We start from the raw sequence: 14,904 nt of genomic DNA on the forward strand, positions 1-14,904 counted from the left end.
ACATTTGGAAATGTCTCTTTGCAGAAATGATGAACTGGTGACTTAAGAAACACACACACACACACACACCCCTATCATATATAAATGTATATATAAAAGTATATATGTATACATGTGACAGAGTTCCCAGACTGGACTGGGAACATCCTTGTAAGGATTTTTCAAGTATTTAGTATTATGTAATATTTAATATATAGTTTTCAATTTTAACATAGATTTAATTTTTTAATTAAAAATCAAACCTGATGGTATGCCAGATTCTAGCTTTGCTTGACAGTGTCTGGTTATTAAAGTAAACACGGCAGTCTTTTCTGAGTATGTTTCTCTTTATTAATTGATTTATTGTGATCAACACTAACGTTAACAGAGGGAGAATGTTGCTGAAGCACACTGTTCAGTACACTCACCACTTGATGTCTTTAACAGTCTTATTTTTCTTTCCTTGTTTGTGTGGGGATTTCTCTAAAACATGTGTTGATCACAATTATTGACCGTCTGATATGATCAAGATGTAGTGATAGCCAAAACTGACCAGAGGGTGTCACTGCGAAGATAGGTTTCATTTCGTTTCGAAACCTCTGTATAATTCTGGCACAAATGTTTCAGTGTGTCACAAAGGCTCGCTTTACCCATCACTACTTAACCCCTTTTTCAACTTCCCTACAGCAGCATACATCATATCCTGTCAGTTTGTTGGACACACCCTGTTACACGCCCTTTTACCTCCTTACCACGAGACTGAGAACAAAGTTAACAAGTTAAGAAGTCTTTTTAACATGATTACAATGCAATGTAAATAGATATTTGCTCACATGAATGTATGGTTGTTACACCAGAGCACTTTATTAACTTTAAAGGAATGGAAATGTTAAGATGGTGGATGCATCAGTGATATACTTTGATATTCTGATGTCATCAATCCTTTCAGTAGCGTAACAGGGCTCTGATTTGGCATGCATCCATCCAGTGGTGGACTAGTAAGCTGGCATACCAGGAATTTTCCCGGTTGTCCGATGCATCTTTGGGCCGACCTGAAGAGCCGCTGTGCTTACAATATGTGTATGAATGAGTGCAACAACTCATTGGACTCATTAGATTTATATGTATAGTTATATTTATCTCTCTATATTTATCTTAATATTTATGTATCATAACTCTGTTTCCACACTCATTTTGTATGAGTGCTTGATGTTTGTTGTATATTTGCTGCTATAACAACTCAATTTCCCTCTGGGATTAATAAGGTTTCTCTGATTCTGACTGCACAAAGTTGACGGGATAGGAGGATGACTACCTTGTTATTCCTCAACTTCACTTCAAATCAGTAACTATAGTTAGAATTTGGACACAACTGGATGTTCCAACAGGATAATGATCCCAAACACAAATCAAAACTGGTTTATTTAACATTAAGCTTCTGCAATGGCTTCAAAGCTCCAACCTCAGCTGCACTGAAAAGTTGTGGACTGCTCTTCAAAGCCAAATCTGTGCCTCAAAACGAACCAATATAATGAACCTCATCAAATTTATCCAAGAGTGGTCAAATATCTTTTCGAAACTTTACCAGAAGCTTGTTAATAGCAACAAGAAGGGTTAGGTCGAGGTGGACATTTAACCAAATATTAGTGGTTAACATTTGGTTAAATGTTAAACATTATTTGAGCCTATTATTTTGACCCTGCAAAAATGAATTACATTTGGGTAACCAATTCTTGTTTTATGAAGTTATTAAAAAAGACGCTTTACAACCATTCCACCCTGTAAAAAGATCCATCTTCAATATACTTCAATAAAGTAATTGAAGATGGATGACTTAAAAAAAAAAAAAAACCTGGGGTCAACCATCCAATGAACAGTTCACAAGAGTGGAAGTAAACGTGTGCAGTTAGGGTGGGGATTGGGTTGAGTTGAATGTCAGGGGTTATTTGTGACAGAAGGCTATCAGCTAGAGAGAAAGGAAAGGCTTATAAGATGGCAGTGAGACCTGCTATGATATATAGTTTAGAGATGATGGAAGTTCTTGGGAGTTACAAGATTAGAAATGGGTATCAAAGGAACAGCTCCGGTTGAGTGGTTTAAAGACAAAGCTAAAGAAGAAAGGTTGTGCAAGTCCAAACAATCTTAAAGGATAGGGTTGGTGTGATAGAAAAAGATTCTAGAGATAGGTTGAAAATTACCACTGCTGTAGTAATTCTTAAAGAGAGCAGCCAAAAGAAGATTATAACTTTTGTAGTTTATTTTATAGTTTAAAAAGAGGTTTCAGGGCACCTGTTAAGCGGTTAGTGGTTGAGCCCTTCCTGATTTTGTTTGCCACATTTCAGATCAATAAACAAATGTAAATATTAGACAAAGGTAACAAAGAAAAACAACTGGTTTGTAACCTCAAGCTGAACGACACGGTTTTTTACAGCAGGACAATGATCCAAAACACACCAGCAAGTCCACCTCTGAATGGCTCAACAAAAACCAAATGAAGACTGGAGTGGCCAAAATTCCTCCACAGAACTATAAAAAACTCATTGCCAGTTATTGCAGTTGTTGCTGCTAAGGGTGGCCAGACCAGTTATTAAGTTTAGGGGGCACACAGGGCCATGTTGGTTTCAGTTTTTTCCCCCCTTAATATTAATTGCATTCATTTGACAGGAAAGTGGGGAGAGCGAGGGGAAGACATACAGCAAAGGCCCATGGGTCAGACCTGGTCACCTGCTTACCCACCGAGCTAAACTGAAACCAAACTAAATTTGTTTAATGATCTGAAACATGTAAATGTGACAAACATACATAAAAAATATCAGTAAGGGGACAAACACTTTTTCACACCACTTTAAATTAAGAATCATGAAACTTCACAAAATAAAAAGTTTTACAAATTGTTTCCAAAAACCTTCAGTGGCACATGAAACATTTTGCAAACTCCAGGTTTTTGGCAACCAGTGATGACAAAAACAAAACAAAACAATGGGCCATGCGGATTCTAACTGCCTCAAACTCTACACTGCAAAAAACAAACAGATGGACTCTGTCAGGTTATTAGCAGGAATATAGGCAAGTTAGCAAGTGGTGGGTGAAAATGACCGGTTGGTGTAACTGCATTCCTTTAAAATGGGTCTTAAAAAAATGCTTGAGTCTTAAGTATGACACAATTTATGGGTTTCACAGGTTTATTAGAATCCAAACAGTAGTTGGAAGTCGGAACAATAAATAGATGGTCTTTCAGCATGCTCAAGTGATTTAACAAAGAAATATGAAGACAAATCTCAAGTGTTATTCATTATGAAGGCCCAAATAAAACCTCAGGTCACACCTGCCTTATTGTGGAACAACTAAAAGGCACATACAGAACCAACATATAATGCAGGTGACATACATTCAGTAGTGAAAAAGAAGGAATACGCAACCCCATTGGTCATTTACTTTTATGTCCTACAGCACAAGACATGAAAGTAAATGCCTTAAGAGATGGAGATCTGGCTAAACTCCACCATACCATGTCCTCACAGAGCTATATGTAGACAGCTTACAAAAGGAACATTGCTCGTTTAACACCATCACAAATCTGCAAACTGATTAAAAGCATATCAAAACAAAAACAAAACAAAACACTTTCTAAACAAAGCATTTCAAGAAGATAAGGCGACATCATCTGTTTCACTTCAAATCCTACAGTTTAAATTTGGAATGACATCAAGCTAATTAAATTCTGGACTTGTTTTCAATTATATTATATTATAAAAAACTAACATGACATCACAGATGCTATTTAAGATATTTTTAATAACCCACAATTTAAAACTTTAATATTGTACAACCAAGTAAAATCTAGCTTCTCTCACCTTTCATTCAATGTGCTAAAAGCATATCAAATCTGTTTTTTTAAAAGGACTGGTGACATGCTGCAGAAAGGATTCCTCCTTCGATAACTGAAGACACTTGTTCACCGCGCGGCCACTTTTGATCACTTTATCAAAAAAAGGATTTCTAAAAGCGTAAAGTAAAAATCCCCTCATTACACCAGGATACACTAGGTTTCATGTGTATTGTGAATGTCTTTCTTTCTTTTCTTTTTTTTTTTTTAAAAACTTTTTAAAATGGCAGGACTCTTATATTAGAAATGCGGCAACTTTATACATGAACTTCACCTCAACATTTTGTTGAATATCAGTTAATCGTTCGTCATCCTGGTTTCTTCTTCTTTGTCCATCTCATGTGTTGCAGCTCTCATTGTAAGGAGGAGGAGCCTCTGACACACACACACACACACACACACACACACACACACACACACACACACACACACGTTAATATTTACACACTGTTTAATACCACACTTTATATATTGCCACACAACAAGCAGTATGAACTAGGTCCTTGTATTCCGATTGACTTTGTTCAATCCGAATACACTCTTGTTTGGAACACATTAGTAGCTGTGGTTCTCCTGATGGATCAAATTACTGCATCTATTTTCACAGCATGAAGCTCGTTGGGTAACTACACTTTATCCTGCAACTGGACTTTCCTATATGTGAATTTGTAGAGCAATTCAATCTCCTTCTATTAATTTCCTTAAGAGTACTGCTCTGGGGAAGAGCCGTATTGATTCTGCAAAGAGCCACACCCATGGGATTGCTGAGCAACACCACTAACACCTTGCAGTGACTGTAGCACACCAGAAACTTTTACTGAACTAAGTTGGGGGTCATGAGACCCTGTTTTTTCTGGTGAACAGGAATGAGCTGATAATACTTTACAATTAGTAAGCCATTCTACTCCACCAACATGAATTCCTATTCCAAAGAATTCCATGCAGATTGGGATTTTAAACTAGATGCTATACTGCACAAAGGTACAAAACATTCCTACAGACTATGACATAATATGAAGCATGGTGGAGGGATCATCATGGTTTGGGCTGCTTTGCTACCCAAGCATCTGGAAGTCTTTCAATCATTAAGGGAACAATAAATTCAAAATTGCAGCAAGAGGTTTTATCCAGATTGGTTGCTGGTAAAATCATCATACAGCCATCTATTTATGCTCGCACAGGTAGCCACTGTAGTATTTTCCCAAAAGATAAGCGTTGCTATTGAGACCTTCACATTGATGCTGATATAGGAGAAATCAAAACTGGATGTCAGAGTCCTGCCTTAACCATTAGTGTTGCATGGCCTAGGACTGTTCAGTCGAGTCCAAAGTCTAATAAGCAGCTACAGGAACCATTACTTAAGGAACTTCTAGGAGTAACTAAGGGTTCATTAAAGTTGTTCCAGTCGATACTGTGAGTAATTACTCAGTGATCAGGCTTGAACCATGGCTGAAATTTTTTGTAACTAATTAAAAAGTAGAGTCTACCGATTTCTAGAGCAACAGTGGTGGATTGTGTGGCAACTGACCTTTTGGATAATCTGAAGTGCTGTAGTCTGGAGGCAGGCTCTGCGGTGTTGCCACTGAAGTGGTACTATTCAAAGAGGGGTAAAGACTTGTGGTCCCTATGGACCCACTAAATCCAGGCCCGTTGGGTGCTGCAGCTGGTCCGACTGGCTGCTGGTTTTGAGGAAAAAAGAGGCCTGGTGCATAACTAAATGCATTGGGTGACACCAGCTGAGATTGCCGCTTGTTTTGGAAGTCCTCATTCATCAAGGACCCTCCCTCTGCTCCTGAGTGGTACTCAGCTGGAGGAGCGCTGGGGGAATTGCGGGAGGATGCCCTAGAGCGAGGGGCAAGACGAGGAGCAGGTTTTGGGGCTGGACGAGGGGGCAAAGTGGGTGAGGAGGCAGAAGTGGATGTTTCTAGTGTTGAGTCAGAGGCTGGCGTATCCTCAGTGGAAGGAGAAGATGCTTTTTTGGAAGGCCGTTGTTTTTTGTCTAATGAGACGTTCCCAATGTGGATGGGTAGTGTCAGCATGACGTCAGGAGACTTCAGACACACCTAGTTCATCAGCAGAACAAAAAAAACAATGTCGGTTGGTGGAATAGACTGGTCTCTGATTTTCATTTTTTGTCAATATTAGTGGATTAAATCTGCTTTGTCAGTTGGTCAAAAGCTTAAATCAGCACAAAATCACATTTGTTTAGACTATGGGAGCTTTTGGCTCTTAGGGATTACTAGGAATTGCTTGTCACTGACCTGATTATTCAAAACCTTGGCTAAACCTTGGGATCATCATTTAAACACACATACACACATACACACACATTCAGCTATCCTCATGCTTACAATATCACACTATGACATAATTGAAAATGGTTACTCATAATTTTTCAGACAGGACAAAGCAATACTGAGTATGTAACAGAGAAGGAATATGAACCTACTTTGACATAATATTCGATCTTTATAAGCTCACAGCCAGCGAGGGAGGACTGAGGCAGGGGAGGAACAATGATCTGCTCCTTCCACTCCACCTCTTTGCCAGCTTTCACCACGCCTCCCTCCACCTCCGCTATTGTTCTCGCATCATGGGTCGGCTTCTTCGTTTCATAGGTTACTCTCTGAAAACATACGACCATGGACAGTCAGAAACTGGGATCACTGTGTAGTGACTGCAAAATACAGGCCAAAGTCAGTGTGTGATCTCACAAATAGGCTTCTGGAAGAATGGTCAAAATTCTCATAAGCACACTACTAAACATTGTGGAAAGCCTTCCCAGAAGAATTGAAGCTGTAATACCTACAAAGTCTAGGCCAACATCATATTACAACCCTATATATTAAGAATGGCATGTCAGTTAAGTTCATACGCATGCAAAGACAGATGAACAAATACGTTTGACAGCATAGTGTAGATAAATCTTGAACTATAAACACCTTGAGGCAACTGTTCTTGTGGTTTGATGCTATATAAACGAAACTAAATTGAAGTAAATTCAATTAACTTATAGAAGAAAATGCCAGAAGGGCTAGTCCTGCTAAATGTGAGCAGGACTGGTAGTAGCTAGCAATAGTAAATTTAGAAAACTGTTATTCCTATAGTGTCAGACTCAAGTTTGGTCTTCTGTTGGGTTTATCCAAGCACCCATCATATTTAGAAGATATAGAAAATATGTTTAAAACATGGTTTGTAAATGTAAAAACAACACTAAAAGTGAGAAAACTAATACCAGAAGATAAACGGAGTTAAGAAGGAGATGTAAAGTTCTAACCTGCATCAGACTGGCTGCCATGTTGCCGGTGTTCTTCCCAGATTGGTTGTGGATGTTGGCGGTCACCTGAATGATCTCTCCTGGTGTGTAACCCTTCATGTGCGTCTGAGCCCTCAAGACTATTGTGCCAGTTTTCATCAACATGTAGGTGAACTGCTGAGTCACTGCAGATGAGCAGGTTCCCTATATGGGTCATGGCAAAAGACACTTTCAATAGTATAATTGACTTTAAATTAATTTGGTGAATCTAAATGCCAATAACTACAAAACAAAGCAAATAACACTCAAACCATTTCTTCTCTAGTTATTCAAAGGATTAGAATTAACGGTTCACACAAATGCAGAACTCTAGATTCCCTATTTATTGCATTTAGTTGACAGTTCAACTGCACACCTGCTCTTGATCACACTATACCTCTTCCTTGTCCCATTTTTTTCAGCTCTGCACCTGCCCCATGGGATGAGAAGGATGTGCATGTTCTCTTGTGTTCTTTGTCCAGTTATCCAAAAATCTAATGTTTGTGGATTAATTGCTGTTTATCAGAAATAGTTCCAAAGTGTTAGGGTTGGTCCAAGACTAACTCAATGTTTAGGACCAACCATTCAGGGACTGAATACAGACATACAGCTATAATGTCTCACCCATATATCTGGCACTTCATTCAGGTTCAGAAGGCTTAGCAGGAAGAAAGCTTTCTCTGTGGTGTAGTCCTTGGAAAATCGTGGTGTGTCAATAAAAGCCCTCACTCTGTAAATGATCCTTCCATAGTTGCCTTCAAAAGATGTTGGAGCAGTGGCTATGAGGAAGAAGTAAACCGTGTTAGTTTGTAGTTATACAGTAGTGTGAACTACAGTTGTTTTTAAAAGAGTCACAGCACAGTTTTTGCAGAAAGAGTGAAGAGTACCCAAGAGCAGGGATATTTTTTTCCCCCAAGCGGCCACAATATTAGTGATCTGTCATTTTAGATTTAAATCCTTTTAATGTCTGGAAGGGATGTTTTAGTAACTCCTCTAAAATGTGTTAAACCTGAAGTAACAAACATGTTGAACATGAAGACTATAAAGAGATATTTGTTGAAAAATGTAGGGACCAAAAGAAAACATTGTGAGAAATACTCAAGTAAAATACAGATGCCTCAGAATTGTTCTTAGGTATAGTAACAAAGTAATTGTATTTTGTGCTGTGTTTAATTAACCTACATGTACAACTCTGGTTTAAAACACTGTGAAAATGTAAGCAACTTCGCTTTCTGTTTGTGTTTTTGTCTATAACATAAAGTAGTATAGACATGGTTTCTGTCAACACTCTGACCCTAGTCCTTTAATGAAGCTGTATAGTTCTGATACTGTGTGCACGAACAGTAATAACATTAATATTGGTAGTAGCATAACTTGCAGGGAAACAACTGCCTATTTTGGGGCACCAAACATTTGAAATAGCTTTCACTGGATTTGACTGACAAAATCCATGGAGCCGCTGAACTGAATTTAAAGCTACAATCCATCCAGATTAATTCCAAAATAGCTGCTGAGTTTTGACACCTGTTTCCAAAAGAACTATGGTATTAATTTATAAAGTATAGAGCTCTTCTCTTTATTAACCTTCCATATCTTGACAAATACAGAAACAAACAAACAAAACCCAAACAAAACAAAAAGAAACTTCCTAGGCACCTGCCAGCACTCTAGGGGTGAAAGCAAGAAAGCTGAATGATTCATATCAGATTCACAAAAAAAGAAAACTGGCTTGACTGGTTCTGAGTTTCTGTGTTCCTAGCTACACTACAGAAAGGGCTTCACCAGACAAATGTCATCTTGCAGACACGCACCTCCACAATGACTAAACACTATTGCCTGTGTTCTATTGTGTAACAGCCCAAAGAATTCAACACAATGTATAGAAAGGAAGTAAAGTATTTTATTTCAAGCAACAGTTTTGGCACTGAATAAAAGGTTAACAAGTCTTCAGATGGTGATACTAAAATATTTCCTCATTATTCAACTGTCTTGTCATCTTTATGTAAGGTTATCATAAGAGTCCATAACAATTAATGGTGTAGTCGGACTCTCAAAGATTGCATTGTTATGAGTCAGTGGAACAAACTGTATACTACTGACATCACAGTAACCATTACAGGGATGGTAGTGGAAAGCATACACCTGTCTCTTCTTAGTTAGACACCATCATGGCACCTCATTCAACTCATGTATACGCTCTGCAATTTTGGCTCGTTCCAGAAAAAAGATGACTGATGGCAGGCTATAACGGCCAAATTATCTGTTGTGGTGGCCCCAAAACGAGAATTGCCCTGTCACTAGTGATGGACAATGTTCCCTCTAAGCTGCGCACGTGCGCAATTGCGCACTGCTGGCACGGTCTCTGCGCACAGAAAATCTGCGTTGCCCCCCCCCAAAAAAAAAAAAAAAAAAAAAAAAAAAAAAAAAAAAATCTAACCTGAATTGGCTGCTCCTGTATGGGATCAGAACGATGCCACCTTATCCCATAGTCCAGCCAATAATGCGATTCACATTCGTATATATGCAGCTAATCAACGTCGTTGACAGGCTATGACAGCGTCCTTATGTGCTGACACCGGTGTTTTAGCTAGCAAAGCTACGTGGCTGATGTGGAGTGAAGCCACGATAATGACAACGTGTACAACCATTGGAGATGTGAGCAGGACAGACGGAACAATTGACGGAAAAAGTGTGGACTTTATACCAGTTTTTAAATAGTGTTGATCGGCCACGTAAAACCAGAGTTATGATAAAAATATATGCAATGTTTGGTTTTCAATTCAATTTTATTTATATAGCGCCAAATCACAACAGAAGTCACCTCAAGGCGCTTTATATTGTACAGGAGATCGCACTATAATAGATACAGAGAAAAACCCAACAATCATATGACCCCCTATAAGCAAGCACTTTGGCGACAGTGGGAAGGAGAAACTCCCTTTTAACAGGAAGAAACCTCCGGCAGAACCAGGCTCAGGGAGGGGCGGGGCCATCTGCTGCGACCGGATAATTAATTTTGTGTGTTATTGTGTGTGTGTGTGTGTGTGTGTGTGTTTTTTTATTTATTTATTTATATATATATACATACACACACACACACACACACACACACACACACACACACACACACACACACACACAGCGCCAGACTGGGAAATGCAAGGGGAAAATAAACACATGCAGAAATATCCCATCAACTTCACCTACCCGGTATGAGAAACTTGAAGGGAAATGTGTGCGTTCCCTCTTTCAGGGTACCTGTTTGGGACACAAAGCACAGAAAAAAATCCTTCGATAGAAATGGTAACAATTGCCCTGTTGTTTCCAAACAGTCAGATATGCCTCAAGGCTGCAGTGGAAAATGAGAATCTGTAGTCTTAACATATTTTCACATGAACCAGTTCCATTTGCAAATTTGTCTCAATTATCACAACAAACCATCTCACAAGGAAGTATTTTGTGGACACTGGACATTTACACACGATTTTAGTTAGCATTTGGAAGCACACCTTTGTCTGCCACTGAGATCGTGCTGTTGAAGTACTGCTCTTCCATCGTCCATGCTGTGTCATTGACCTTATTGGTGATGCCGCAGAAACCATTGCAGTTCACTTTGATAGCTGCAGAGAAGAAAATACTCAAGTTTAACTACAGACAATTCTTAGCAGCCACAGCAGGAAACACTTTTCATAATCAGTCATTTCCTCAAGGGTGTGTTATTGATCTGTTTAATGGCATGTTGCTCCAGATTTATACAACATCCATATGTGCAAAAGACCTGTAATAAACACCCTTCAAGACAGTTTAGGATGCATTATTTCATTTGGGAAATAGCCTAAGCCAGCTAATGTTTTGTAACAAAAACAGACCGAAAACAAATTACAGGTCAAAAGTATAAACAAAGCTTGACTTTATACCGAAAACCATAATATGCTTGCACCAGATTTTCACCAGATTAGGAAAGTGTTAAAGGCAGTCAAATAATCCACAACATTGACCAACAGTAGATTGTAGTAACAATACAAAGTCTGAAGGTTATTTAACTAGTCTGAATGCTTTAGTACTGTTTTAATGTAATCCTCCATTAACAGAAACAAAAGTAATCATTACAGAAAATCCAGGTCCTACATTCTATGAACATAAAGAAATACCCCAGCTTTACAGCTTCAAGCAGGCCAATCAATGTTAGCCAAATTTGTTTATATTTTGTTCATACATCATTACTTATTTAAGCAGTTTTGTGCTGTTACTGGCTTTGGAGAACCATCTCGATTGAAAAACAAGCTAATAAGTAATATGGTTTGTTAAAATAATGACTTACCAAGAAGTTTGTGCTTCAGCTTTTGTGATTAAAATTTTAGAATTGGGTTATTGTGTCTATTACTGAATGCAAATTAAATTTCACGTTTCACCATATGCTCAAAGTAAAGACACATCTACCTCTGAAAAAAACATACCAGCAACAATAACACCTGCTAATAATGTCCAGGATTTACAGTGTGGTAATGTTTGGTCCAGAAATTAAATGGTTGACATCAAGGTAAGAATGTCCAACTTTTCAATACAGTCTGTGGTCCAAATACATGTTGTCATATTCCCAATTTTAAGTCACATAAAAATGTTCAAAATGTTCTCAGTAACACATTTGTGTTGACAGCAGCAGAAGAAAGCTTTGCTTTGTTGTCCAGGGGCACACTGCTTAATGATGGTGTCACATGAACAGAATGAAGAGCGCCAAAAAAGTTTAGAATATTAAACAAAATCTTTAACCTTTACCAGTCTCAAGAAATCCCAAAACAGAACAAAACATATGAAAAGTTGTTTGTAGGTTCTTCAGTAAACTGGCTGTTTAAGTGAATAGTGGTGAGTGGAACTAAGATTTTTATTGCAGTGTTAACATTTTTTCAGTGGCGGATCTCATCACAGTACTTAAAATTGTTCGATATACCATTAGTATTTTAAACGGTCAAACTGTAGCATGTAGCATAAGAGATCTTGAGCAGACAGTCCGACCAGCTTTACCTGAAGAGGAATGTAAACAGACCAGAGGCCTTGCAAGCATTCAAAGTAACACTCCAAAACACAAAGAAGCCACTCAGCAGGTTGAGAGCTACAAAGACGTAGAAGAAACCTTTCCCTTGCAGTCTGCATTCAAATGTGTTGCCTTTTATAGTCCTTGTTGGCACAGTAGAACCTTTTAAATGTTAAATATCCCAAATAAGAAGAAAGAATAAGTGCATTCAGACGGATGAGATGTTGCTTTGGAGAGCAATCTGGACAATGACACTCACTTTTCCTGTTTCAAGTTTCATTTTGGTCTCTTGATGACGGTCTTAAGTACGTTTTCCAATGGATTAAAATGTACAGTTTGACTATACAACACTATAAAATAAATAAAACAAGAGAACCAAGACACTGCTCAACCCCAGTGCATTACTTTAGAGAGTCCCTTCAGAGAAGGGGGCCTTGACACAGAGCCAAAACTGGAATAAGGCAGCAAAGTGATATTAGTATTTAGTACAGTCGCCTCACAAAAATGTTCCTGGTTAAAATCCTGGCTGGTGCTTTTCTTTGGGGACTCTGATGCCTGTGTGGGTTTCCTCAAGTTAGTTTTCAGTAAAGTTTTCACCAAAGCCATGCATGTTAGGTTAATTACTCATTTTAGATTGAATATCAATGTCGGGTAGGTAAAATGAGGTGTATAGAATACAGTGCTGCAATTATGTATAATTAAACTTATTTTCCGAGCTAATCTTTCAACTTTTAACTAAATTTAAACTACAAGTAACATAAAAACGGTAAGAAATCTATGCTTATAAAGCTGATTAGGACTGAGGAGTTGAACTAGGAATCATGTTAAACAAATTATAAACTATCAAAACAGAATATTTACATAATCCAAAATAAAGGTATTTTGTTGTAATTTAATGAAAGACCGTCAATTTTTTTGTTTAGGATAGTTTGGGAAATTGCGATAAAACATTGAATTAAGTGTTACAAAACACAGAAGCAAATTTCCCATTAGGCCTCATTAAACATTTTCCACTGAATCAGTGTGTAGGGCTACACCGCGCTAAACGGCCACTAAAAAAAAAAATCACATGTAAGTTATTAGAACCACAAACACAGAATACCACAGGATGGCTTTTCAACCTCTGAGTTATCTTCAAATAGGAGAAGTTATTTCTAAAACGAGGTGTAGGAATTACGACTCGTTACCAAATCACCTCACTTCCTCGTTTCTCGAGGTCGACGTTTTCCCACCTGCTGAGCGCAGATGGCTCTTACCTTTACACTGCAGCGGTTGGCCCAGTTTTACTGTCACGGTTCCAGAGATGGACTCTCCCGGACTGTACACTTCTTTGTTTTTCTCAAAGGCAATCTTAAACTCCTGAAGCTTTCCCATTTTCTCACCCGACGGAATGCGAAACAAGACTGAAAATCACCTGTGCGTACAGACAACAGCACGCACTTTTACCACTTCGTCCCCACCCCTTTTAATGACGTCATGTTCACCGGACAAACGTTACATAAAAGACTGTTTTTTCAGGTGTATTAATAACGAAGTTGTCTCTTAGCATATCTCTTAGCATAAAACAAGTAAAGTTTTCCAAATGTTTCATTTTCTTTGCCCAGTATCATATGCCTGAAAATATCTACATTAATAAAAACCCATTACCTGTAGCATTCACAGCCTCTGTATTCTCATCGTAGATCAACTCCCAGAACTTAATGGCTGAAGGAGAAGGACCGCCTCACAACCATTAGCAATTCCAGAGTGTTTTTTCCCCCAGAAACTGGGAAGCAGAATTGACGCAGAGTATCTACACACAACATACACCATCAGACCAACTGGTGAACACTTAAAAACTGTTAAATTAAGGATTACTTTATTAATCCCCCGGGTACGGTTCCTCCGGGAAATTCAGTGGTGTCATTCAAAATGACACACTTTTTACATTAACACAGCTGAATGAAGTATGAGCCAGCTGAGGGGCAACTGTCACATTTACGATATTTAAGTATTCTCAGTGATATTACTAAGGTTAGCAGTGAGCAAACTAAAATTAACCCATCAAACCAACAATATTTTCTTCAGACTGTTTTTTTTTTTTTCTTATTTAATTAAAAGTCATTCAGCTGCATCCCCAGAAGGTCTATTGTTTGGTGGCTTTCCATAACAGGTTAATATCAAATGAGCTTAGTTGCATTTGTATGAAGCTTATTAATAAAGCCATGAAGTTGTATTACTGCATACCTACCTACCTTGTTCTTATGTTAAAAAAGTTAGTTAAGTATGTCAAAGACAATTAATTATCAATGATACCAACATGTTTCCTCATTTGACTGTCTCATTATCTTTAGATAGTGGCATTTATCTATTTATGCAATGTATTATAATGTGGTGATGTCATTAGGGAGTTCTCTTGCAGATTACATTCTTATGACTTAATGGAACAAAGTAACAGCTGCTGGATTACATTAGGAACGGTTTCTAAACCTGTTCTTGTTTTCAGTGGTGAAAGATAGGGTGACAGATGAGGTTAGGCATCGGTCTCTGTAGACTTCGATGCTTGCAGACAACATTGTGATCTGTAGAGAGACTAGGGACCAGGTGGCAGACAATTTGGAAAGGAAAAAGTATGCACTGCAGAGAAGGGAAATCTAGTAGGTAGCAAGACAGATCAGAATCAGAATACTTTAATAATCCCTAAGGAAATTATGTATTCCGATTACCCGACCC

At 38.2% G+C, this 14,904-nt stretch overlaps 1 protein-coding gene across 2 annotated transcripts; it reads right to left on the minus strand.

The window, feature by feature from the left end:
• Nucleotides 1–3,143: 3,143 nt before the first annotated feature.
• arrdc1a (arrestin domain containing 1a) lies at nt 3,144–13,652 on the minus strand. Of its 2 annotated transcripts, XR_269606.4 has the most exons (9): nt 13,449–13,652; nt 10,670–10,780; nt 10,368–10,418; nt 7,785–7,939; nt 7,143–7,325; nt 6,315–6,491; nt 5,394–5,928; nt 4,140–4,240; nt 3,144–3,978 (listed from the first exon to the last, which is right to left on the minus strand). XR_269606.4 is itself a non-coding variant. In XM_003455050.4 (8 exons), exons 1-8 carry the CDS (start codon nt 13,564–13,566, stop codon nt 4,203–4,205), a joined length of 1,368 nt encoding a protein of 455 aa, XP_003455098.2. In that variant the 5' UTR covers nt 13,567–13,652; the 3' UTR covers nt 3,144–4,202. The 2 variants fall into 2 exon arrangements, 1 of the variants encoding a protein (XP_003455098.2); XM_003455050.4 differs by having other exon boundaries at nt 3,144–4,240.
• Nucleotides 13,653–14,904: the final 1,252 nt, after the last annotated feature.

The sequence above is a fragment of the Oreochromis niloticus genome, linkage group LG12 (genome assembly GCF_001858045.2).
Source record: "Oreochromis niloticus isolate F11D_XX linkage group LG12, O_niloticus_UMD_NMBU, whole genome shotgun sequence".
Taxonomy (NCBI): Eukaryota; Metazoa; Chordata; class Actinopteri; order Cichliformes; family Cichlidae; genus Oreochromis; species Oreochromis niloticus.